The sequence below is a fragment of the Lipophrys pholis genome (assembly GCF_963383615.2).
Source record: "Lipophrys pholis genome assembly, chromosome: 1".
Taxonomy (NCBI): domain Eukaryota; kingdom Metazoa; phylum Chordata; class Actinopteri; order Blenniiformes; family Blenniidae; genus Lipophrys; species Lipophrys pholis.
In genome coordinates, this window is record NC_137635.1 from 44,199,857 (window position 1) to 44,225,704 (window position 25,848).

Consider the following 25,848-nt stretch of genomic DNA (forward strand, 5'->3'; position numbering starts at 1 on the left):
AATGCAGCTACGAATCACCACAAATGATGATTCCTGAAAACTCCGCCCACAGTGGAGATTTAGAAAAACTGTGTCTTCGGTTGCATCTAAAGTGGGGGCAGGCGGAGATTTACCTCACAGTTCATGACTTTGTGTTTTCTTTTTTCCAGGATTCTGATTGGCTATCATGGCTTCACGCTTCTCCTTACACTGCCCCCTACAAGTTTGGTATGCTCATAGTAGCTGTGAAGCAGGTGTATATGCGGGTCAGGTAAATGAAGATTCTTTTCTTTTTGTAAACGTAGAGGGGGAAATATCCGTTTTTGTAAAAAATCTGGGTACATGTAAATGTAGCCTTGACTCTTTATTTAGATCCCAAGCACCTGCATGTCTGCAACTGGGCGAGGGGACAGTTCCAGTCTGGAAGTAAAAACACCATTAAAGGAGGCGCCATTGAGCCGATGATTGAACGTTCATGAAGTCTTTCCTAAAGAATAGCAGGCTAAGTATGTCAGCCAAGAGTTTCTTTTCTTGCTCTTTGCTTCGGTCATCGTTTCTGTGTGATGCAAGACCTTTGTCATTCACATATGTGCATCCACAGTGAAATGATACACCTTCCAGATACTTATGGCATTTCCTGGTACAATCTGTATGCAGCCAGCATTTGTAACATTGGCACTCCATCCATTCCAGCGTTTCAGCATCTGGGTCGAACAACAAAAAAAGACATGTTAACATGTTATGTTTGAAATAAAATTCATACACTGTCCAAATCTTATCCTCAGACAATATATGTGAATACTTTTCATAAAGACTGTAAAAAACAGATTTAACTATACAAAGGAAATGTGCTGCTCTTGTAATGCTCATGCTCTCATGTTTAGACTTTTAAGGCTCAGCTTAAGACTTTTCTATTTAATAAAGCTTAGAGGGAGAGCTGGTTCAGACCAACCTGGACCATTTTCTGGTTGAGCTGACATAGGTTAAGACTGCTGGAGGACCTACACTGAGCTTCTTTCCTCTTTCACCTCACCATGTGTCGCTATAACATGTCACTAACATATACCATTCAATTATTAAAATGTGAGGCTCTTTTAAGACAGTCTTGCTTTGTTGTAACTTTTTAAATATCTTTGAGACTTTTAAAAATATTTAAACTTTTCTATATATTTTTTTCTCCATGTAAAGGGATGGGGACATTTCTATTTCTTCAGCCTATATACCTCTTTCAAACCTTCACCAATTTAAACAATTAAACTTTTAAAACATTAAAATTTTGAATGTTTTTTTTTACTCTTTAAACTTACTATCTTTTAAACTTGTGAAAGTATTTTTTGGGAAAATCATTCAACATTAAAGTGGATGGGAAAACCCATCAACTTACCTTTGAACTACTACAGGTTCCATACTTTCAGCTAAAGACTTAATTTAATTGTTAAACTTTTGCCACATCTGTCCACTATTCAGGTGACACTCTGAGTCCCACAAGTAAGGAAAACCAGTTTAAAGCTTTAATTTTCTTTTTCTTTTTGTTCTTTCTCTTACTCTTTTAATGTGCCACTCTTGCCCACCTAATTATTGCTCCCTCGGGGATAAACTTCTTTTTTCCGATTCTGAGAATTAGTTAGTAGAAAAGCACATTCTTGTGTTTAGTAAACTCCTCATCTCTAACTCAGTTTCATCTGTATATTGCATTTAATAGCGAGAGGCTGTCATTACTTTGTCTGATTTCCTTTGAGTTCGGAATTAACACACATAGAAGAACAAAATCCGTGATGGGGGTCACGAGTTAGTAGAAAAGCGTATTATCACCTTCTGCAGACTCGAGTTTTTTTTGCATGCTGCAAAAAACGACACCGGAAGTTGAACATCCGGGGACTCGGTGACGTTGGTCCCTAGCAACGGTTGCCGCGGGATTTGTTTGAGAGGAAACGATACATTCCCAGCTCCCGGGAAATTGGACATTCGTTTATTTTTATCGGTATACCTCAGATATTGAGTGTTTTGGGCTTAAGAATGCAGACATGAAGTGTTTCATTGTTCCAAAGAAGCAATCATGCTGACTGGGCGAAAATAAGGGAATCTGGCAGGGTGGATCCTTGCAAAAATTGGTCTCCTCAGTCTTGTGTGGTCTCAACGCTTTATAACTGGTAAGTTATGCATGTTGTGTGTGCAGGCTGTACAAGTAAAACACAAGCTGACTCGCAGCCGACGTGTTTCACAATCACACGACACGTCAGTGTGATTCCACGGTGGCAATCTTTTGTCCAAAAAACACACAGTGTGTGGAAAACACTCATGCGGTTCATTGATCACATAATTGTACAGGTCAGGGGAGGATAAGTCAGGCCACTGTTTAAGATTGTTGCTCCAGTTGTCTATTGGGAGCTTGTATGGACACTTAGACAACCCTAAAATATTCAGCTTTGCATTGTATCGGCACCTGGCCTCCTGTAATTTCTCCTGGTGGTTGTATACCATTTTCTACGCTTGTTTCTTTCTTTTTTTTTTTTTTTTATGTAATCGTTATTCTATATTATTATTTGAACATCCCAGGCAAGTTCAATTTTGTTTCTGAAATTGTTATTAAAGAAATATAAACCCACTTCTGTTGAGTTTGTAATAAATAGAACATGAAGAAGACTAACTTCCCTGGAGTGACGTAACTTCCTTGCGCGTTGGGAGACACAATAAAGGTTCAGTTTTACAGACAATGTAAAGTCACTGAAAGTCTGTCAATTGCTCATGTACCTATATAAAACAATTATTTAAAATCTGCCGGTTTCTGCACGTTGAATATTTACACAAAGCAATGAACATTACATGACTTCCCGTATCGAGATGCGTCTCACAAAGAAGACTTACTTTGTATATTAATAACTGTGTGTTTGTGTTCTTCCTTTATTTATTTCCAATGTTTTATATACATTACTTTAAAAAAAGAACAATAAAACACTCAGCCTTACTTCCTGTATAAAGATCCTTTGACTTCCGGTGAGAAATGGCGGCGCCCCCTGTTCGCAGATTGGTTCCTACCAACTCCGTGGCAAAAGATGAGAAACGAAAGAAGAGACCTACATTGGGGTTAGACTCGTAAGTTACCACCTGTAATTAAGTTTGGCTCGTTTTGTTTGACATTAGACACGCGTTCTGAAAAATAAACTGCTGTTTCTGTGTCTTCCAGCTCCTCCTCCAGCTCCTCCCGATTGTTTCACGCCTCAGTTTCTGGAGCTCAGGCGGTCAGTCAGAGCCCCAGACGCACAAACAGTGTGATGCGTTCCCACAGCATGAGCTTCAGTCCGGCCGGAGGGAGCAAAGTCCTGGAGAACAGCTCCGGTCCGATCCCGAGACAAGTGGTTCGGGTAAATTCTAGTGATGATGAGCGCTTCAGCTATTTGATGAGAGCCGAGTCTTTTGACTCGGATCTCTAAATGAATGGCAACATATGGCAGACATACATACTGAATATAATCCACAGTTTGATGAGAACTAGCATGTACATACTCCAAATGGTCACTGTCTGCCATTTAAAACTCATCCCAATTTAATCTCATCCAATCACTGTCTTGCATTTCGAGTTTCATGTGAAACAGTTTGTATGAGGTAGAAGTGACCATAAAATGTCATCTCACTTATTAGGAGATGTATGATAACACTAATTGGGCCATTAGCTCATATTCAGCATCACAACTATTCTAGCACTGTGCTTTCATTATAATTTCATTTCTTAACAGATAGTTCATCAGTTTGGACCTCTTACTTCCCATGTGCCGCTCTGCCGTTATCTTGTCGGATATTGCAGATTCACACTCATAACTGTGAAATTGGAACTTTTCTTCTATTTTGTTTCTGCTAACTGGGTTGACATCAGGGTTGACAAGGCTTTCTCTCACGGGGGCTTTTGCTCCCCTGGTAGAACCGCTCCAAAAAGAGTCAAATGTTTTTGGCACAGCGGACTAAAATGATTCAGTTCTAAAGGTCGAGCTCGCTAAAATGAATGTTTTATTGGCCCGCCTCACAAAAAATAGCCTTTTCTTTGACTTGGCTCACTACGGGGGCTTTTCCATCAAAAAGAACTAGGTGCTAGTTCAGGGCTGGATTTCACACCAGTTCTTTTGTAAGTTCCAGGTAGATCAAAATAGTTTCTGAGCGATTATTTATTGTGCTTGAAGGTGTTTGACGAAGAGGGAAATGATGTCACTCCTCGACCACTCTACCAAGCAGATCCAGGAGCAGCGCAGGTCAAAGTCAGCAGGTTTCCATTGCTGGATCCGTATCAGAGCAGGTAACGGCCACAGGAAGTATTTTCCAGGCTTCCTCTGGACCAGGAGACATTTTCCACCACTTGAGCTGTGCATGCCGACAATGTCTTCCAGGTCGTTGTTTGGAGGCAGCAAAATATCCAGCCAGTCAACTATTGACTCGATCAGCGAGGACACTGAGGACACGTTTCCAAAAAGAGACCTGCCCGTCACCCTCCCGGGTCTTTGTCAAAGACTTTTCCACGTTTGATCAAAACTGAATGGCAGTTTTCTGTGACAGCATCCGATACCTTCCGTAATACTTGGTGAGAGTATATTTGTATCCTTGTCGCAGATGTGAGGGTGAAAAAGTACAATATTGAGGAGCAAGTGGCAGAAGAGGAGTTGGAAGATATGATCAAGGTTCTGATCTCTGAAACTGAAACCATCACGCTGCTGGACATACCGAGCAGCTTTGTGTCTGTGGAGGATGATGACGCTCAAGCCGTCTTGTGAGTGATGTCCTTTTAACCATATGATGATCTGATTAATGTAGGCTGCTTTTAGCCTACTTCTCAAAGTTAAAAAAAAGTTTTTCTTTCTATGAAACTGACTGATATTCATGAAGTATTTACTGTCCCCTCCACTTGTTCCCACAGAGAAAGAAACAAGTGTTATGCTGAGCTTTGCCAGAGCAAACTGTTCAGTGAGAAGTACGTGGATCGATGGATGCAGACATTGAATGAAACGTCTAAAAGCAAAGAGGTTCAGACCAGCAGTGTGGACATGGTGGATAAAGGTTAGATTCACTTGTTTTGACTCACGGTCTGCCTTATTAGTGTGTATTCAGTAATACATGGCAATAATGTGTTCCAAGAGGTGTCCAAACATTTTCTCACTGATTGCAAATTTCAGAAGAATATCCAAAAACAGATCAGCCCATTGGACAAAGTCTGGACACCTCTAGTTCCGTGCAATTTTTCTTTTTTCGTCCTTTCAAAAAGCCTTTTCATATCTCCGTCCACATTCAATTCCAAAATCGTGCAATCAAAGAGAGAAAAAGCCCATCAAGCTCTTTGTCTCACACACACTTTTTTATTAACCTCTGAACTGAAGCCTAAAAACTGAACAGGGCACAAGAGTTTTGCCAGACAGGCTGCATTGAGAAAATCTGGATTGACTAAAATTTTAGTTGATCTCTATTATCTACCCAGCAATTTTGATAGTTATAGATTTTCTTTGTCTGGCATTTAATATCTTTTTAAATTTCCACGTTCGCAGCTGCGAATGCCACCAAGTGGGACATTTGGGACACCGTATACGGCCCCGAGCAGGAGGGAGTGGCGGGCAGCACTGCTGGAGCGAAGGATGCCAATGTGGAGAAGGTTGTGGACTCCAGCACAGCTGCGGAGAAGAGCGTGTCATTGGGAAGCACAACCAGTTCAGGTAATAAGGAGAAGTAAAACACTGAGTGCTCAGCAGATCAGATATAGAAAAAGAACACACGCTTATTATTTTATTGACACTCCCGTCTTTCTTATCAGCAGTCACTCCTTCCAGCTCTCTTGAGGAAGTGGAAACAAGTGGCGCCAGTATAAACCCGGACACAGAAATGCAGCTCATCTTGTTTTCGGAGGAATTCCAACAGTGTCTACAATTGATGGAGAAAGCTGTTCTCCTCAATATCTTCCGCACTGAGCTGGCTTCTTACAGGAACCTGCCCATCATAGAAGGTACTCTTGGCTTGTACTCTTGCTACAGTTTTTACAGTGCAGTTTTTAAAACATGTTTTGCGGCTCCAAAATAATGAATCTTAATTTGGTGGCGATGGGGGGAAAAAAAAAAAAAAAGCTTTTTCAGTCCGGATCATTGCAGACCCCCCCGTTGTCGCATAATATTGCCTCCATATAAATGATTGAGTCAGATATGTTTGAATACAATCATGTGATTGATTTATAATGATTGTGACAGATTCAGATGGTGTGGTGAAGCCCGAGACCACGGATCAGAGAGAGGCTGAGACAGAGACGAGTCGAGCTCCGGCACTGCAGCGTCTCTGGGCTTTCAGCTGCAAGCTCGTCAGAGGACGAAGTGTCACCAGCTTGACCTGGAACAAGCAGAACCAGGTGGCAGAAGATCAGGATCCTCAAACTGTGCAACAAACACTCGGTTCTTCTGGGATGATAACTGAATGCAGATAAAATACAACATAATCGACTGATCCCCAGTTGACCCCACCTGAGGCTTTAGGTTTTATGTATTCTAGGGGTGTCAAACACACTTTAGTTCAGGGGCCACATGCGGCACAATTTCATCTTGAGTGGACCAGAACGGTAAAATAGTGCCAAACTAACCTTGAGATTTCAACTTTGAAGTTTTTGTTGGTTGTGGTGCGAAGTATATGTGATGAAAATGTCTATATTTTTGCAAAACTAAATTGACTAATAGAGAAAATGACAATCTCAACATTAAGCCAATTTTAATGAAACCTTCCCATGCAAAATGCAGTGAAATGTCCAAAAAACTTCTCTTATGGTTTGGTTGGAGCCTCTTGTGAGCCGGTTTCGGCCCACGGGCCTTATGTTTGACACCCCTGACACATCGTGACAGCAGTGCATTAAAAATCAACCTTTAAAATCACCTCAGTCATAACTTTCTCAAATCCTTCGAAAAATAGCACCACCACCACCCCTTCGAGAAGTAATTACTTATAACTAGTAATATTCACTAAATCAGGCCTTATTTCTGCTACACGAGTGGTTATGGATTGCGTATGTTAAATGAGAAATGTTTGCATTGTAATACTAAAATATTTCTACATATCCTCTTCTTGACTTTGTAGAATATCCTGGCTGTGGGATACGGTAACATGGACTTCGATTACCTGTCACCGGGTCTGGTGTGCTGCTGGTCCTATAAAAACATTGTGGTAGGACTCCAGTCATGTTCCCATTGCAATCTGTTCAGTGTTCGGCTCAGGTGGCGGCTGTAGCCGTTAGTTTGTGTTCTTCTGTTCAGTGGCCCAGTCGAGTCGTCCACTGCGACAGCGCCGTGACTTCCTTGGATTTCTCAGCCAACAATCCCGGACAGCTGGCTGTGGGGATGTGCGACGGCAACGTTGCGTTTTACAACCTGCAGAACCAAGACGAGTCGTGTGCCGTCAGCAGCCAGTGAGCAGTGCGTGTGCGTGTGCGTGAGAACAGACTGTGGCAAGCTGAAAGTCCGTTCTACGCCACTGATGCTGCCGCTCTCTTTTCTCCGTGCAGTGACTGTCCCAAAAGGCATCTGGGGCCAGTGTACCAGCTCAAGTGGATGGAGAAAGACCCGAGTTTAACCTTAAAAGACGAGGTGGAGACTCTGTTCTCTGTTGGTGCAGATGCCAGCATCAAAAGCTGGTTTGTCCAGAGCAGTGGTCTGGACTGCACAGGTACTGCTCTCAGCAACAGGCCAGTCTGGTTGTCAGTGAAGCTTCCCCAACAGGGTTTTTAACGTCTGTAAAACCTTGATCACAGCAATGGTCATATATGCTTTTGTCTAAATAATGATAATGATATGGTTTTTCTAACTATTGTATCTGTTGGTAAAGATCTTTTGGTGGTTGAGAAGATTAATGGCTTATTGAAGAAACCTGGATTAAACAAGTCAGAAAGTGTTCCTGAAATGATGGCAAGGACGAAAGTGAAAAATCCCTGTCTGTGTTTGGACTTCTATCCAAAAGTAAGCTGTTTCCAGATATTCATTCCATCAGTAACTGATTTTCCAGATATGTAACATTAATAGCCACACAAACAGTAACTGCACAAAGGTTGGTATTACTAGTTTACCGAACACAACATTGCCGCACTTTAAATTGGTAAATGAGGAACTTTTTTCCCACGAGGCAGCCTATTCTGACCAATTTGTCAATTTAAATACATTTATTTGAAAAACCAAAGAAAACTGAACATTTTTAATTATTTTAATCTAAGCCTCTCCCATTTCTCCTGGTATTTCTTTGACAGTATAGACATGCGAGTTACAAGACTAGAAAGATTTTGTTTTGCTGATGGACAGATGAGTCGGAGACGTTCACCACAGTGAGCTGGACAGGAAATAGTTCAACTTGAACAAGATATCTTTAGTAAGCATGTATGCCTGAAGCTCATTTTAGAAATGCGGCACTACGCAGAAACTTGAATCGCAGATGACGTCTAAGAAGAATTGTGGTTACTTAAAGACAAAACCTTGAAAAACAAGCGTGCAGGTGTAGGTTTGATTCTACAATCTTGGTGATTTGAGTCTTGATTGAAGATGTGAAAGAAGAGCTGCTGCGGCTGTCCCCCAATGTCAGTTACATTACTATTATTATAAATAGTTACTACACAATTTATCTTCTATTTAAAGTTCACATACATTTATCAAGAAATCATTTTGCTTTTGACATTGTGATTTCTCTACTATATAAAAGAGATTTTAGGGGGAAAATGTGTGTTATTGAAACGGACTCCCTCTGTTTGTGCTTTGTGTTCCCACTTTCCTGCAGGATTCCAGTATCTACGTGATCGGTACATTCTGTGGTCACATATACAAATGTTCCATTTTCACTGGTCGGCTGAAGAAGTATAAGGCGCACTTTGTAAGACTTTTGGGATAAAAACCACGTGATGGAACTGGTTCATGTATCGACCCCACAATCCATTGTGCCCATCAGCCTCATAGAGTGGAAAATTATAGAAAAATCTTCTGCAATTCTTTTCTTTATTGCTGAGAAAATGATATAATCTTATGAAGGTCATGAAAAATGTCCAGGCAAGGAAGCAACAGGGTTTTACCAACATTAGTCTTGAGTTTGTTTTTTGGATCTCACTATTTTTCCTTTCAAAAACCTGTTTAGTTTAGGGTTTATTCAGAAAGAGATTGTACTTTTGGAGCACAAGGACACTCATAGGTGACCCCAACTCGCACATTGAGATGATGTGTAAAATGCAAGTTTAAAAAGAATTATGTATTTCAATTTGAACTGACTTTTGAGAATCCTCGCTTCCAAATTCATATGATTAACGTGATCGATGATGCTGCTATAGCTCCTGATGATGACTCCTAACTATTATTCAGATGTTTTTATTGTCTTTGTGATTTGTAGAGTTGGAGAAAGTGATACTTCTCAAGCTTTAGGTTGTAAATATGCAGGTCCTCTGCCATTCATGGCCTTTAAATAGTGTCCTATCACATAGCTCCTCTGTGGATATAAGCTTTTTATGTAACTACAGGCTGATGCCATGGTGAGGACGGAGGTCTATTTATGGACTTGACTTTCTCTGGTTTCTGCTTTTGTTCCACTTCGGCGTGTTTCAGCTTGCAGTTACGACTGTCGGTTACAACTGTGTAAATCAGAAGTGCCAAGCATAAGGCCCCTTATGCTGTGTTTCCTCTCAGAGTGCTGTGAACTGCATCACATTCAGCCCATTCCATCCTGACGTGTTCCTGAGCTGCTCCTGTGACCGGACCGTCCACATGTGGAACCTGGACCAAGACAAACCTGTGATGAGCTACAACTCCACTCATGCCAGTGTGTGGGATGTCAAATGGTCTCCAGTGTGGCCGTCAGTGTTTGGAGCTGTTAAGGACACACAGCTGGAGATCTGGAACGTGAATGTCAACCAGTGAGTGAGACTGAGGGAGGGGACCAACAAAATAAGTTTACATCTGCTCGTTTCTCTTGATTTATCTCGTTTCTGTGTGTTTCTTCCCATCAGGGTGAACCCTGTCATCGTGCAGCCTGCCGCCCCCGGGGTGAGGATGACCTCCCTGCTGTTTGCCCCTCAGACAGACTGCGTCCTGGTGGGAGACAGCGAGGGAAATGTGACCGTCTACAAGCTCCAGAACCTCAATGCAGGAGCAGGCAGCCAGGTAAGACACTGGGAGAGGTGAAAGAACAAATGCAGGGAAAACCTGAAGGCACAATACAACTTAACAGTTTTCTTGATGTCCATTTGTCTGAACCGTTAAATAGAGCTTCTCTTCAGAAACACTACTTTTCTGCATGAATCGATCTTAAAATGTGATCTGTGTGTGGAAAAGAAACTCATTATAATCACATTTGTACTTCGATACTACTAAATAAACTTGTGTCAATTAAAGTAAAACATTTCAAAGAGATTTAATTGAAAAGGTTAAATGAAATGGCTCAAACTGTTTCTCTCGGACTTTTGTTGTTCAGGTAGACAACCTGGAAGAGCTCCTCCGCGCTGGACGTCCAAAATAACCCAAACCACACCACGCATGTTTGGTTCTCTCCAGAGGAGATGTTTAAGTATGAAGAAAAAAAAACTGCATTGTGTCAGGGCGTGTGCGGATGACACATGACTTCATTTCTCTCGTGTGATGGATGATATTATTACTTTGAACATGGAGGATTAACCAAAAAACAAACCGTTGCTTTAATTTCATTGTGTCCTCAACCACGTGTGTATATGAACATCTCAAAGCAAATGTCAGATATATTCAGTGATATTCTGACCAAAACCCTTTACGAAGAGAAGTACAGAGACATCAACATCCCATACTGAAGTGTTTATTTATTTATTCAGTCATATTGCAATCACAACCCTTAAAACAATCTCACATGTTCACCTAATATCATGCAGCCCTGATACAGACTACTACAATATTCCATGGGCCAGAACACAAACTGTAAATTTTAAAACCACTATACTAATTCAATTAATGCCAATGAGAGCCCCTTGTGTATATTAATGCTCAATATTAAATACCAACATTAGGATTTCCCACAATGAAAGAGGTTCAACATAAATGAGACTTAAGAAATCAGAGATGGAGCAGTAACAACGAGCTACCTTATTGCCAGTGACGGTGCAGTGACAACAAATTTAAAAACAAACACGTGATTTTCCTGCAAAATACATAAAAAAAAAATAAAAAAAAGAATTTCTTTCATTTTGGAAAGAAGATCTCTGAATATGATTATTTAAAGAGTGAAAATTAACCAATTTATACACAACCGACCAGTAAAAACTAAAACTATGAAAACTGTTTTAATAAACAGGGAAAGTTTTCATTTAACTCACGTTTTTATTAAACTGGAAGAATGAAAGATAGAAATGTGAATTGCATAGTGATAAGATGATTTATGAAGATTTTACTGCATTTTGCGTTCCAAAACATGTTCTTAACATGTTTGAACAAATCTGTGCTTCTCTTTGATTACGATCCAGCTGGTTTCCAAACAGCTAATAGTGCCAACTCGGTGCTTCACTGATATTTAACTCAATTTCAGCTCACTCGCTTCTCTTGAAGTTCAGGTCAGGGATACAGGGCAGCCCTTAAGCAAGTTCTGCATAAACACACAACACCACCCGCTCATAATGTGGCTGAGACACTCCGACTCTGGGTAGAGTGATCAGTCATGTAGCCCTTCGAGGATATGTTCCTGTCACTCAGACGCCTCAGTGAAGGATCGCTGGCCTGGTGCCGAACAGTCCGAGGCTGAAGGGGCTGGAGGAGGCAGGAGGCACAACAAACAATGAAAAGGACAAGAAGAGGAGGATTTGTGTTGTATTTTTATATTGAATTAGTTAAAGACAACCACCTCTTGATATGTGGGTAGGAGGAGCTGTGTACCAGCTTTTTGGAGGAATGGAGCAGGACGGGGACTTTAGTGGACTTTGGAGGAGGCAGAATTAGGCCGTTTGTGTTCTTGGATAAGCTTAACCTGAAAGACCAGAAAGAAATCTACAATATTTATCTAAGGCCTCGTTTACAACACAACGTTTTAACTGAATAACACATCGTTTTGGGGTTTTCGTTTCGGGGGAGTTTTGAATGAATGAATGAATTTTAGATTTTCTACATGTGCATACAAAATAAAACAAATATATATTAATCATTTTGATGACATGTGAAAAAAGAAAACCCCAGTATGACACAAAAAAGTCATAGATAACCTGAAAGACCAGAAAGAAAAACGATGTCTGTTTATATGACAACGCCAAAAAAAACCAATGTCGTTTTCATTTAGAGGGCCGCTAGTGGGCGCTGTTGTTCATTTTTGTAATAAAACCAAACGCGTGCAGAGAACAATGAGCTATAAACATTAACAATGGCAAGCACACGGGCATTCGTATGGACAGATTAATTGTTATTCCGGTGATTCTCAACTATAAAACTATCAAGTCCCAGGAGAACATGGACTTGGGAGTTATGACACTCTGGAGGCCGCCATTGTTGTTATTGTCCATCCACTCATGCATGTGCAGAAGAACTACTTACTACGGCTGTGGTGTGCATGAATAGTGGCAGCGTTTCTGTTGTATATACGGAGCCTGAGCGTTTTCAAAAAGTTCCACCTTGGTAGCCGTTTTCAAAAAGTTGCGTTTTCCTTTGCTCCAAGCACTGTTGTTGTGTAAATGAACACCCCTAATATAACGCAAGTTTGAGGTTTTTCACTTGAAAACGCTGTCGTGTAAACGGGGCCGCAGGCTCGCGTGCAAAGGGTTTTAAATGTTAGACATCCGGCTGTTTATTCCCATGTGTTGTCATGTTACGTAACATACAGGAGTGTATTTACCTATTTGCTGTTTCAGTGTTCCAGCTGATGAAGGTGTTTGGACGAAAACCGAAATGTTTGCTTGTAGTTTTTATTACCCAAGTTTCAAATAAACGTTTTCATTTTAGAAGTTTTTGAGAGATGCTTGGGTTTTACCTCGAGGACGAGGATGTTGATCTTGGTGGTCTCTTTCCCTTCAGCGCTCTCAGCTTGTCTCCCTGAGTCAGACTGACTCCCTTACAGTTATTCTGCAGCTCATGAGCAAACACAGGGAAAGAAAATGACAGACAGACAGTGTTATTAGAATACTTTAAAATGTGATTTGTTAAAAAAAAAGACTCATTCTGCTATGTCATCGTGCTGCAATTCCCTTTTCCAAAGTCTGGTCAAAGTGAGGTATCGACCACACCCCTTGCAATGAGTGAGAAGCCGACACAGTAGCAGGTGGCGTGGGTTATAAAACTAAATGAGCATCTCTAAACACATTTACTGAAGGGGATAATCATAGGAGGAAATATGGAGCGTTCCTCTGGAACTAATTAAGTCTTTCTATTGTAATTTATTCTATTCATATATTGTGAAAAAAGATTTTTATGTCTAGGTTTGGAATTAGAAGATATACAAGGTATTTTGGTTCCTCTGGATGCATCACTAATATGTGCTTTACTGCCATTAGTTAATTTTTAGATTGAATTATTATATATCTTCAATAAATGTTTCAGGGAAGTTAATCTCTGTCACATATTCAAGAGTTTTGGAAAGGCTGTTCTCGCCATATAATATAGAGAGGCCATTGTTAATAGTCATTTAATACTAATTTAGACTCATCATCTTTACTTGTGGTGTAATTCTCATTATTCATAATGCTTAAAACTGTCATTGATATATTATTTTAAGTTTACCCAAATTAATAGGAATCTTTTCAGTCGGGACTCAACTTCTTTACCATTTCTGAAATAATCTTTATTTGACAATGAAGAATTAAAAAATCTCTTAAATCATTTTTAATACTGAAAGGAGGTTTATGGTTGTATTTTGATTTTACACAATTAATAAACAACAAATATGAAATAATGGTCTGAATAACTCTTCTGTTGATTAAAAAAAAAATCTTCTGCTGTTTTTTAGTGTATAAAACCAACTGCAAGGCAACAAAGTACCATAATATTCTGTTTAAAGCACCATCTAATTTAGATACATTCAGAATTCTCCCTTTAAAAACAATGTAAGATGAAGATGATTTATACATTTCTGTTAAAAAAAAAAACATCTGAAAACCACAGATAGGACCTGAAATGTGTCTGGAGAGAAAAGAAGAAGTCTGTTCAGTCTTTTTAAGAGTAGCAACAAAGTGCAGCCCTTACCTCATCCATGCTGCAGGATTTGCAGAGCGTGGTGTTGATGGCCAGATCGTCCATGCTGGAGAGCAGGTGGGACATGGCTTCCTGTTTTCCCGCCTCAGATTCAGGACTGTGGAGCTGTTTCTGTTGCTGCAGCTGCTGTCGGCGGGTCAGCCTCTGCTGGACCAGCTTCTGTTTGGAGCGATGCACGTCACCCTGGACCCACAAGCTGTGCTGTTTTCTACTCGCAGGGGAAAAAAATACCGGCACTCAAATCTGGATCACTGAAAAAAAATCTTAAGACTATCAACTGAACAATTCAATTTAGTTCTATTTGAATGCCACTAATTGAAACATAGCCTTTCAATTTTGCACCCAAATGAAATATAGAAAATAACACTGTCAACTATCACTGGCATTCAGAAGGACTCTTATCTCACAGCTCATGGTGACAATTATGACATTTAGATGAAAGAATTATTGATCGTCAAACAAAAATGTGTATCAGGTTTAAAAAAAAAAAAGTTCAAAGAAAAGTTTACCTAAGTATAGAGAAACAACAAAACAGCCAACAAAAGTAAAAAAAAAAAAATGATTCTGAAAACTTCACAACAGCTTAATCCCCCCCCCCCCCCCCCCCCCTCCTAAAATTAGTCAAACAGCGAACAAAGAAAGATGAAACAGCAAAAATTCCTAAAAAGAGCTTAAATGGCTGCATCTGGTTGCGGCCAATAAAAAGGGCTACAGAAGGTAAAATTGCTAAACAGGATGAAACAGCCTAAATGCATAAAAGGAGCTAAAAAAAAAAACGTGTGCTGAAATGGCTAAAATTGCTATAAACTACTAAAAAGGTCAACCTACCAAAATAACTAAAACTGCTAAAATTGGTAAATAAATAAAAGGCTAAAATAGTGAAAAACAGAAATAAAAGGCTAAAAGGTTAAAAGGTTAAAATCACTCCAACCAGTTTCAAAAGGTGAAACAGGTCAAATGTTTTATAAAAGATAAATTGACTAAAATTAGTTACAGGAGACAAAACAGCTAAAAGGGCTAAAACTTTTGAAATGCATAGAACAACTGAAATGAAATGCTTAAAACAGATAAAGTCACAAACATGGTTACAGAAGGTAACAAAGAAAAAAAACACCTAAAATGGCGAATACTGTCATTTCCGTGTAAACGGACTACATTTTCAAAGCGTTGCTGTCTAAATGTGTAACTTTTCTGAAACAAAAAAACGAAAGAAAAAAAAAAAAAAAAAACGGATTGTGTAAAGAACTTTCTGTCAACGGGATCTCAAACTCACTCCACTAAGAAGTCCTGCTGGGGCCCGATGACAGATCCGGGCCTGCAGATTCTTATCCAGGCGATGGCCTCGGCTGCAGTGAACCTGAAGTGCTTCATCAGGTAGCAGCCGATGACGGTGCCCGTCCGGCCCAGGCCAGCTGAGATGGAGAGTGGTGTGGAGACACGGTTAAGAAATCTTTCTTCAAGCAGACCTTTATTCGGACCGTGCCCACAATGCTGGATCCGGTCTGACCTTTGCAATGCACGGCCACGGCTCCATCCGTACTCTCACACACGTGCAAGAAGCGGCGCGCAATGAGGTCCGAAGGTGTGGTTCCGTCCGGGAAGAAGAGTTCGTGGTGCTCGAATCCAGCCTCCTCAAAGCGCTTGCCGTCGTACAGCTTCCGGTTCAGACGCACCACAGCCGTCACGTTGTTCTCGCTGAAGTAGGGGAAGTAGGCCTCGGGGGCGTGGAGAGGGTAACCTGGAGGCAGAAACCACATGGAAACAGTTTTAAAAATGTGGAGATTATAACTGTTTTTAGTATTCAATGGGAGAGGATCATCTTCCAGGTTATATGCAGTGGCGGCTGGTAAAGCATTTTAGACTGCTTTGAAAGAAACCTCCAAAAATTAATTGTAAAATAAACTGTGTGCTTTAAGCCGTCCCCAAACAGGGGAATGTGAACACACTCTTTCACCTTGTGTTTGTTATCAGTAGGTGTGTGAGTCTACTTCCAGCAGTGGTCACATGGGAAGTCTATTTTCCATTTTTTTCTAAAAACATGTCAGATTTCTGAGGCTTGAGACTCACCGTTTTCTATCTTACTCTGCGGGTGAGGGCTGCTGAAGGCCACAATTTTCCCCGGGATGATCCAGTTCATGTCTCCATTTTCAACACGCTGAAGACAGAGAGAAAGTTAGAAGATACAGTGCACAACATTTCTGTAAATTCTCTTAAAGACATCCGAGGGCATTTAATAACTGCAATATAGGAGACTGGTCTATTTTTTATGTTATATTAATGTATTTTTACTGTTTTTAAAGTTGCATGTGTTTTTATTTGTTCTCCCTATGCATGCATTTCCTCCCAGTCTAAAAACAGGCAATTTGAGTTTTATATTGGTGAAACAAAAAGATGCTGTGTGGAGCTGTTTTTAATATAATAGGCTTTAGGTCAACATATTGGTGTAGCGGTTAATGTCGTTGCTTCACAGTGAAAGTATCACAGGTTTGAGTCTGGGCTTAGGAGCCTCCTCATCGTATTTTAATGTCATGGATTTTGTACCGTAATCACCCTATTGATTATTTTGCCCCTGTCCTCCTTGTTCCCCCTCCATAATTCAAGCTGATCACAGGATCTGTCCATCGTTCACCCATTCAAACTCTATTTTGTTCATCATATACTAACACTGGTATCCTTGAACTAATTCTGACAACTGACCATTTATTTGGCGTGTCACTGTTGCTCTAAAGACAATGTCGTTTTAGCTCAATACCGTGACTGAACTGCTTTTGGATAACATTTCTCTGACGTTTCCTGAATTTTCAGCTCAAAGTTAAACAAACAAATAAATAAATAAACAAGCCAACAAGGTGAAAACAGCTCAACTGCTTATTTTGTGGTTCTCCTGCGTGTTTGGATACACGAGAACATACAAACTCCAGACAGAGAAGTGAGTCTGCAAAACCACTACACCAACATGAGGCCCTAAAAGCTTATTGTCCTACATTTATATACAAATGCAGAAATAATAATCACTTCTGATGTGTTGAAGTCATTGTACAGATGTTGTAGAGTACTAATGCAGTGAGACACTTCACCTCATAGTGCTCATATTCCTCCACATCGAAATTTTCAAAGTCCAGGAAACCATGCTGCAGCGCCTACAAGAGGGCAGAGCAGATGGGGGGGAGGGGGCAACACACACATATAATAATCACCTGAACACACAAGCCAACAACACGTGTGTGTGTGTCAAATTAAATCAGCTAAACTATTTTATGTCGTATTTATGAGATTTAAGAACTACAACAGTGAACCACTGATGTCTTATTAAGACCTACTATTAATTGTTATTTCAGTCATCGTCTTAGTTGTTGCTTTTATCTGTTCAAGTTTTTTTGAAAGTAATTTTGTTGACATTTCAGCACATAATTTTTATTTTTGCCATTTTAGCTATTTTGAGCTATGTTTTCTTTGTAAAAGTTTTGAAGGTAATTTGAATGTGGACTTACTTTATAATGTTTTGCTATTGTAACAGTTTAAATCGTATTTCATGCTGTTTTATCAATTTTAGCTGTTTCTTTGCTTTTGTTTGAACGATTTCAGTTATCAGTTATCAACTTTGTTATCTTGGCTATTTTTGCCATTTGGCTTCAAAAACATTATGTTTTTGTCATTTGGCAGTTTTTCTTTACCTATCAAACATATAGTTAAACAAGCATTGATGGCAGTAAAAGCAAATTAAACCATCCATACTGAATGAAACCTTATTCATCTCCTAAATGTTAAATTCACTCAAAATTAACTGTGATTGCAAAAATACAATCAATCAAATGAAAATGGCAACAAAGCTTATATATTTTAAACTGTAGTTTTGAATTTCCATAAATGCCACGTAGGATACAGTCTTTTTAAAATTTTGCAAAACCATATTAACGACTTTATGAGTTGTTTTATCCACATTTTAAAGGATAAACATGATTTGTGGCGCCAGATATGTTTAATTTAGTGGAAAGTGGCAGAAAGGATGCTGATCTCTGGTTTCCATGATACTTCGGGATATGAACTCTGGGTTTAAATCTGTTTATTCACGAAGCTGTGGCGAATGAGGAGTTATCACTAGTGGATCGTCTTCGAATATGCTGCTTGAGCAGCTTCATCTTCATGTTGGGAAACTGGATTTCAAACATGATGGTTGTGCATGTTCCTTCCACGTGTTCAGAAACATCATGGCGTTCAACCCTCATCACATGTACCCCAGTTGGGTACTACTGTAGTTTGTTCATATTGTTTACCTTGCGTACTCCTTGTAAGCAGTCCAGCACAGTGAGGCTTAAGGAGCACTCTCCTACCGCCGCATCTCTGCATGACACGGAAAAAAAACAATGTTGTGACGTGTGTCCCAGCATCCCTGTTGTTGTAAATGTATATATGTGTGTGTGTGTGTGTGTGTGTGTGTGTGTGTGTGTGTGTGTGTGTGTGTGTGTGTGTGTGTGTGTGTGTGTGTGTGTGTGTGTGTGTGTGTGTGTGTGTGTGTGCGTGCATGTCCACACCTGAAAGGCAGGTATCCCGTGTTGTTCCCTGAGATCAAAGTCCGATATGCTTCTTCGGGACTCCGTTTCAAATTGATCACCTGCATTGAGGACAAACTCTGTAGTAAGCGAAGGACTGGCAGGTGGAAACATCAGCCATCTATGAAGAGATGAATGAATTAAAAAAAAGTGTTTTACAGCGTAGGCACCGATGAGAACAGCCGCGTTGGCCCTCTTCTTCTGGTCGTAGGACGTGTAGTAGACCAGCTTCTTTCGGGACATCGTGAAGGACTGGTAAGAAAACAAATGTCCACAATCAGCTCAGAGTACCAATGATTACAAATATCTACATCTGGGTTCCACCAAATCTAAAAGCTCAGTGTGTGATAGCGGCGTGTGCGGCTCGGTATTGTGTGTGTATAAGTGTGTTACCTTGAGCTTCTTGTCGACTTTGCAGCAGTATCTGTACAGCATGGCCAGGTTGAGCGGCCCAAAGTCTGCATAGAAACTGCAACAGATAGAACAAATGAACAGCGATAACGTTTAAATGTTGGCTTTAATGACATTTAAAGATTTATATTGGATTTATTTCATGTCAAACACTCAGGGAGGAAATTTAATCGTATAAATAATTACATGCAAAAATGTGGTTTGGGTGTTAAACCCGGTGTGCCAGACGGTCCAACAGGAAGACTTGTTACTTCATAAAGTAACATTAGTTAGTGGCATTAGCCAGCCAGGTATTGTGATCACAGTATGTCTTTTCTCAAGTGAACGCTTGACATTAATATCTGTTTCTTCTATTTATGACTTTTGATTTTCTGACTTCTGGCCTGCTGCCTCCAGGTTCAGGTTTGGTCAGTCTATACAACACGTATATTGCAAATGTTGCAAAGACAAAAGATTTGCCCTATATTGTGCATCCCTAATGTTGATCATCTAGTGCAGTTGGAATTCAGTGTATTGGCCTTTCTAACATACTAAGAAACATTCGATTTACTCTTCCAGATCGATGGCATATGAGCTCATTTGAAGCTTATTTGCAGTGCAGGTCCATTTCTCTTCACACTGGGTTTTGGCTCAGCAGCTCGTTTAGTTTAAAGCATGACATGACTTTAGACTGACCGCTTTTTGGTGAAGTTGAAACTTTTTGGTGAGCCTTTTGGTGAGTTATTAATCAATCTCTTGATCTGAACGTGAAAATAAATGGAAAGAGCTCCCCCTCCTGCTCCTACAATGGTTACTTCCACTCTCTCGTTTCTACTCCACATCCAATCTTTTTGGAAACCAGGTGACCACGATGCTCCCTGTGTCGCCGTGTCTAGTTATCATGGAAACATAATGCTCATCTCTGTGTTAATTTAATGGCACGTGACATTAGATTGTTAGTAACTTTACAGACAATGAATGCACAACACATCTACAATCCGAGCCACATCATTGTGCTTCAGCATCTAACCCTGATCACTGTGTGCACAGTCACAAGAGATACTGAACTGCGCTTTCCTTTGATTCAAACAGTGCTTTCATGTATTATTTACAGCTCCTCCAGTGAAGACCCTTTGTATTTGATCTGTCTAGCCAATCAACGGCTGGCTCCTAATCCTGTGAAATACATTTTAAATATGGCTCCATGAGTTCTTGCTGCTTCGTTGTCTCTTTATTCAGCGCAATCGAATAAAACACAACGTTTGCATGCTGCCATTTGTGCACATCAGAGATAAAAATGGTCGACTGCATGATTAGGAGTTCAGCCTGAATAGCGTCATCCGGTGGTTGTCCTAAATCCTTTTGCATCACCAGGGCACAGCCACTGATCTCTTCTTGGCCTATATCTTATAGTGGGATCATAACCAAGAGCTGACAGTGTACAGAGTGAACAGAGCTCACTAGTGAATGCTGTTGTCAAGAACAATCCACAGTTGTCAGTGGCGCTGAGGTGCTCCATTTTCTAAAGGGTGCAAGGCCATCATTCAGAGCAAAATTCAATATGTCTTTATGTCATAAGAGTATAATAATGACGAATGCAATGCCATACTTTATGTACCCTTTTAAAATAAAATGGATCAAAAAGCAAATTAATAATATTCCAGGACTAATTAAGATGAAAATCTACTTTTAATGTATGTATGTAATGGGTGTATGTAGCATCATTGAATGTAAATGTATGGAAGGGCAGTGTTGGCTTAGTGTCGGGGTGTAAGACCTGGACATGAACACTTAACGATGGATGTTACTGAAGGGCTGGATAGGACAGGTAAATCAGGGCTCCTTGGAAAGCTAAAACTTGTGGTCTGTGCAGTTCAAGCTATTTTTCAGGTTAAGAGGTTGTTAGGTCCTTGTAGGTGTCAAGGCAGTGTGGCTATACATGGCAAAGGGAATCGTTTAACTGAATTGGGGTGCATTAGTTTCATGGCAGAGCTGCTATCAGTCAGGAAGTAAATGATAAAGCAGAGCTTGGTTCCAAATCTAACCAAGGAAAGAAAATAAAGCAGAGAGTAGACGGTTGGTAGAGGTGCAAACGGTCAGGCCAAACAGGGACAACTGTTACGTTTAGACAGTGACGAGGAAGCTTGAGAGAAGGCAGTGAAGGAAATGTCAAATAAGTGCAGTGAAAGGATTGAGTTCAGAAGGAGTGATGTTTGTAGCAGGAGGACTGACTGACTGACAGGGTTGATTGCTGTCAGAGAACTGGTGGAAATATCCACCAATCAATCGTCTGAGGAGAAAATCCAGGAAGAGGAAGGGTATTTATTAGTGGGAGTGGCCTATTAAGAGTCTTTGAATGGGACCATGCTGCTGCACAGATAAGTTTGTTCATCGACTCTGCTTGTTTCTTTCTTTCATTGGTTTTTTCTTCAACATGTGTAACTGTCGAAAACCTGTGGGTTGTATGGTGACGTGTCCAGTTTAGTCCAGCAAGGAGAAGTTATAGCCAAACTGGCTCCTTTACTGGACACAAGTCGTTGACTTATTGGAAATATATTTTCAGGAATCAGGTGAATTCCCAAGCCTGCCTGTACTTTGCATTAACTTTGAATAGTCCAACCTCAGTCTAGTTTTTTTTTTTTTATTTCTAGTGATGTATAAATTGTCTCACTAAACCTTTACATGTAAATGTAACAACTATATATTTCCTTTTAGAGCTTATTTTGATCAAACACATTCACACTTTTGTGAGGATCTATGGAGTGTAAGCGTGGAGACGTCACAGAAAACTTTACTGCAAACTACAATTCACAAATCAATTATTTCAATCCATTTGCATTCAGGAGATGAGATGGAAATGGTTTCCTGAATATATAAACTTGAGACAGACATGCAGTATTTAGCTGTATATCCATCTGTTTTGGGCAGTTCTGTTATCGATGGGTTGATCGTTTTCCTGCTGTCAGTGCTGCCGCTGACTTTTGTTTTTTCTTTGTATAAAAACAAAATCAGTCAGCCAGAAGTTAGAAATAACACAGTTTTATTATGTTTTATTACGCACCATTTCAATTCCCCTGTTTAATATATCTATGTTCAAAGCGCATTTCTCAGACAAATCCTGTAAAAACTGCACAAAAATTTGGCAAATGTAATATAAAGCCAGGATTTTCTGTATTACAGTAAATTAATTTGACTGAGAAAATGCAGATCAATTAGTTTGACTGTTAATTCAGCCTATGGGCATGCTCAGTGACTTATTTTAACAGTAATAAAGCAGATTACAGTGCGCAAGTTATACTTGAGTACAAGTATACTTAAAATATCAACTGAAGTACGAGTTTTTAGTTACAACTTCCGCTTCTGGAAAACATCGTATTCAATTTTTCATTGATTGTTGCTGATAATTTGAGGAATTCTGAAAAAAAAAAAAAGAGCGATAATTTGTGTCGACAAACTGCATTACAAACAGACTTTAAGTGCAATGCTGCAGAGCTACAGGAAGTCATTTAATGGGAATTTTAAAAAAGTTTTTTTGAACTGCAAGAGTATTATAAATCTAAATAAGAATTTCAGTTATCTTCCTACTTCCATTGATGATTGCTGACGTGTGACTGAGGCAGGGCAACTAGGATACTTGGGGTTTTCATTTGGTTTGCAGACAGTGCAACTGTAAAAAAAAAAAGACTACCTGTCGTATTTCAAAAGCCTCCAACTAGCATGAGACGGTTAAAGCTTATTTATTATTGCATATGAATCTCTTCAGTTGTTCACAGCTGAACTGTGTGGGGTGCAATGTGATTTCAACTTTTGAGAGGGACTCACACACACACTTTGTAGTAGGGTGTGTGTGTGTGTGTGTGTGTGTGTGTGTGTGTGTGTGTGTGTGTGTGTGTGTGTGTGTGTGTGTGTGTGTGTGTGTGTGTGTGTGTGTGTGTGTGTGTGTGTGTGTGTGTGTGTGTGTGTGTGTGTGTGTGTGTGTGTGTGTGTGTGTGTGTGTGTGTGTGTGTATGTGGCACTTACCTTTCGTACACTAACTCCTCATCTGTGCTGAAGTAGTGAGTGGTGGCAGTATTCTTTGGCTTGACACGAAAAGTGGCAAAATACAGCCGCCCTACACACACACACACACACACACACACACACACACACACACACACACACACACACGAGACACAAAAATCAAATCGTCATCGTTGTAGGTGTTCATGTGACTCAGACTATGTTCGCTTCATGTCACAGACATAGAAAAGCGTGTCGCCCACTTGTGTTTTTAAAAGAAAACTAGGCTGAGTGATTGTGAAACGAAACCGCCAACTCCAATACTTCCAAATTTATAGTCCAGTTCGACTGCAAACAACTTGTGCGTGTCGGTATAGGAAGTGTATTAAAATTGTATAAAATCGTTTTAAAAAGGGGACTTGTAATGACATTTTAGTAAATCCCTCGTTTCTCCTTGTTCTCAGCTCTCACTGAGATGGAAGCTTCTGGAAGGCTGCAATTCGACATTCTAGAGTGTGGCTTAAAACGTTGTCGAATTTGTGAGATTTTTTTTAATGCGAGTTCCATGGAGCTTAACAGTTCTAAATATGGGAGTTCTACCATTATCTAGTTCTCAAAATTCTGAACATGAGAGATTGTCTAAGAGTTCTAGATTGTGAGAATTTTAAATACATCAGTCGCACAATACAGGCGTAAACATGCGTCTTAAACCTCCAGGATGGAAGCTTCTGGAATTCTGGCATTTGTAATTCTGTGTTAAAGTTCTAGACATTTTTGGAAAAATTGTAGATTCAAGAATTTGTGAGTGTTGTAGAATGTTTCAGAGATCTACAATGTCCGAGATCTTTAATTTTACATAAATGTAGAATATGATCTAGAATTTTCAAAATAGAATTCTCAAATTTAGGTGAACTTACAAATTTTTATCCGAGATTAAAGCCAGTTTTAAGTAAAATCATTCAGAATTTGAAACAAAAACATGTTTTTGTTGTTCTTTTGTAATTCAATCAAGCTGCAATCCTATATTAACTGTTTATTGTTTGAGTAGATGTGATGTTCAAGTTAACAGAGTTTAGTTTGGCAAAGTAAGAACGGTTAGTGACATTCAGTGAGAACTACTAAACTGCAGCTGACAACATTTTCTAAAAAACTTTCCTTTATTAGGCAAGGTTCTTTTGTATTCAATTGCGCAATAATCAAGTTATAATTACTTTGAATGTACTTTAACTAAATCGGGTTACTTATTCTAGACTAAAAACTCGATTTTCCAGCAAGTTTCAGTGCCACTTTATCCACTTTGGGGTCACAAGGCAAAGAAGCCGATCCCAGATAATAGTTTTATATATGTCTTAATTTCACTTTTAACATCAACATTTGGTCAATCTTATAGCATCTTTCTCACCTGTTATCTTACTGGCACTTTCTGTTGAAGATAGGTGCATAGTCTCAATTCTGGTCTATTATTTCCAGTTTGGAAATTGAATTGTACTAATTGAAATCATAAATAATTAGCATAAATTCATTTTTTTTTGCTGATATTGAAGATGGATTTCATTGCACTACAACTACTTGCTTTTCTTTTGGTTTTTTAAGAAGTCTTTCTCTTCCTGTGTGAATGGAATTAATTATTAGACCAATTCTTATTTCGCCATTGACAGTATTATTGGATATCAAACATCAGGTAAATATGAAAAATTTTGTTCACTTTGGTACATTTACCTCTTCGCCTAGTAGTGAAGTCTTATTGAAACTTTGAAATTCAAACTTTAGGTTGTCTAATAGATTCATTACAACATACTCTCCTCTTATCACATATGGAACCCGAGAGATGATATTTGAAATAAAACTTCAAATTGTGGATCACAAGTTAGTATTCATGGCCCTAATTTAGAATGTTCTGACCACCAAATATTCATTTGAGGCCCTGAAATAGTCATTTGTGGCAACAATATCAAAACTTTTTCAGATGTCCTGTCTGCATCGTTGAACTTACCTTTTATAAATTCTGCCGCACCAAGTCGTTCAGATTCGTCCGCCATCTGATTTCCTATCAAATAACTGCTGTAATATCAGCAGTTTTAAATGACATTGAAAGGATGGTGACTCCTTAAATTTCTTTCGAGGTTATTTTCAGTAAAAGACGCCTAACACACGCCAGGAAGACCAGACGCCAGCCATGGTCCCAGTGACAAGCCGCGGGGCATCACATGCGCTCACTCTTCAATAAAGTTACAGTAAATCTTGTTGCAGCACACTTCCATGTTCAGATATCTCAATTCTGGAGGGGGAAAAAACATTCATCCATTTCGTCTTCTGCCTGGAATAGTTTCAATCCAATGTGCTCCCGGTATGTCTAAATTGAAGCGTTTCCCGGAATAATCCAGTCACTGTGTGTGCGGCAGACGCGCTAATCTCTGCTCTGCGCATGCGCAGTCGGCGCGCACAGACTGCCGTTCTGACCCTGAGGCCTGCAACCATCACCCCTTTGAAAAGGCTCCCTGATACTTTCACTGAACTATGTATGAGAAAATACTTCTGCAGTGTGCTCGGTTTTTATTCACTGCAGATCATCTTCCAGAATGACTTTTATCTCCGTTAAAATGGGATTAATGCTGCATGACGGAGGGTGGTTGTTGACCTATCATCAAATAAAGAAGAGTTGAGATGGAGAATTAAGTTTGTGGACTGACTCATTGTCTTTTTCTGCCAATGTTGCAGGCTAACAGTGCCTGTATGTTTGAATAAATGAGAAAATACTAAAAACAATGTTG

The 25,848-nt window shown here is 39.7% G+C and overlaps 2 protein-coding genes across 11 annotated transcripts; one reads left to right on the plus strand and one right to left on the minus strand.

The window, feature by feature from the left end:
- Positions 1–2,980: 2,980 nt before the first annotated feature.
- On the plus strand, positions 2,981–10,464 carry dnai4 (dynein axonemal intermediate chain 4; the record flags this gene model as incomplete). The annotated part of the gene is made up of 17 exons (XM_080468823.1): positions 2,981–3,072; positions 3,164–3,341; positions 4,152–4,264; positions 4,356–4,462; positions 4,576–4,732; positions 4,880–5,019; positions 5,502–5,666; positions 5,768–5,953; positions 6,192–6,346; positions 7,063–7,149; positions 7,239–7,390; positions 7,487–7,647; positions 8,511–8,545; positions 8,743–8,835; positions 9,636–9,862; positions 9,956–10,109; positions 10,420–10,464. 17 exons carry the CDS (start codon positions 2,981–2,983, stop codon positions 10,462–10,464), a joined length of 2,247 nt encoding a protein of 748 aa, XP_080324949.1.
- Positions 10,465–10,758: 294 nt separating this feature from the next.
- On the minus strand, positions 10,759–25,639 carry LOC308107681 (dual specificity protein phosphatase CDC14AB-like). 10 transcript variants are annotated; one of them, XM_080460149.1, is made up of 15 exons: positions 25,071–25,500; positions 23,099–23,189; positions 19,082–19,157; positions 18,848–18,940; positions 18,671–18,750; positions 18,413–18,479; positions 17,216–17,278; positions 16,206–16,293; positions 15,646–15,876; positions 15,412–15,550; positions 14,130–14,346; positions 12,922–13,013; positions 12,787–12,810; positions 11,841–11,931; positions 10,759–11,714 (listed from the first exon to the last, which is right to left on the minus strand). In XM_080460149.1, the coding sequence occupies exons 1-15, from the start codon at positions 25,114–25,116 to the stop codon at positions 11,580–11,582; spliced, it is 1,533 nt and encodes a 510-aa protein (XP_080316275.1). In that variant the 5' UTR covers positions 25,117–25,500; the 3' UTR covers positions 10,759–11,579. The 10 variants fall into 10 exon arrangements, with proteins under 10 accessions (XP_080316275.1, XP_080316278.1, XP_080316280.1 ...); XM_080460152.1 differs by having other exon boundaries at positions 11,809–11,931; XM_080460154.1 differs by lacking the exon at positions 12,787–12,810 and having other exon boundaries at positions 11,809–11,931; positions 25,071–25,639.
- Between the last annotated feature and the right edge of the window lie 209 nt (positions 25,640–25,848).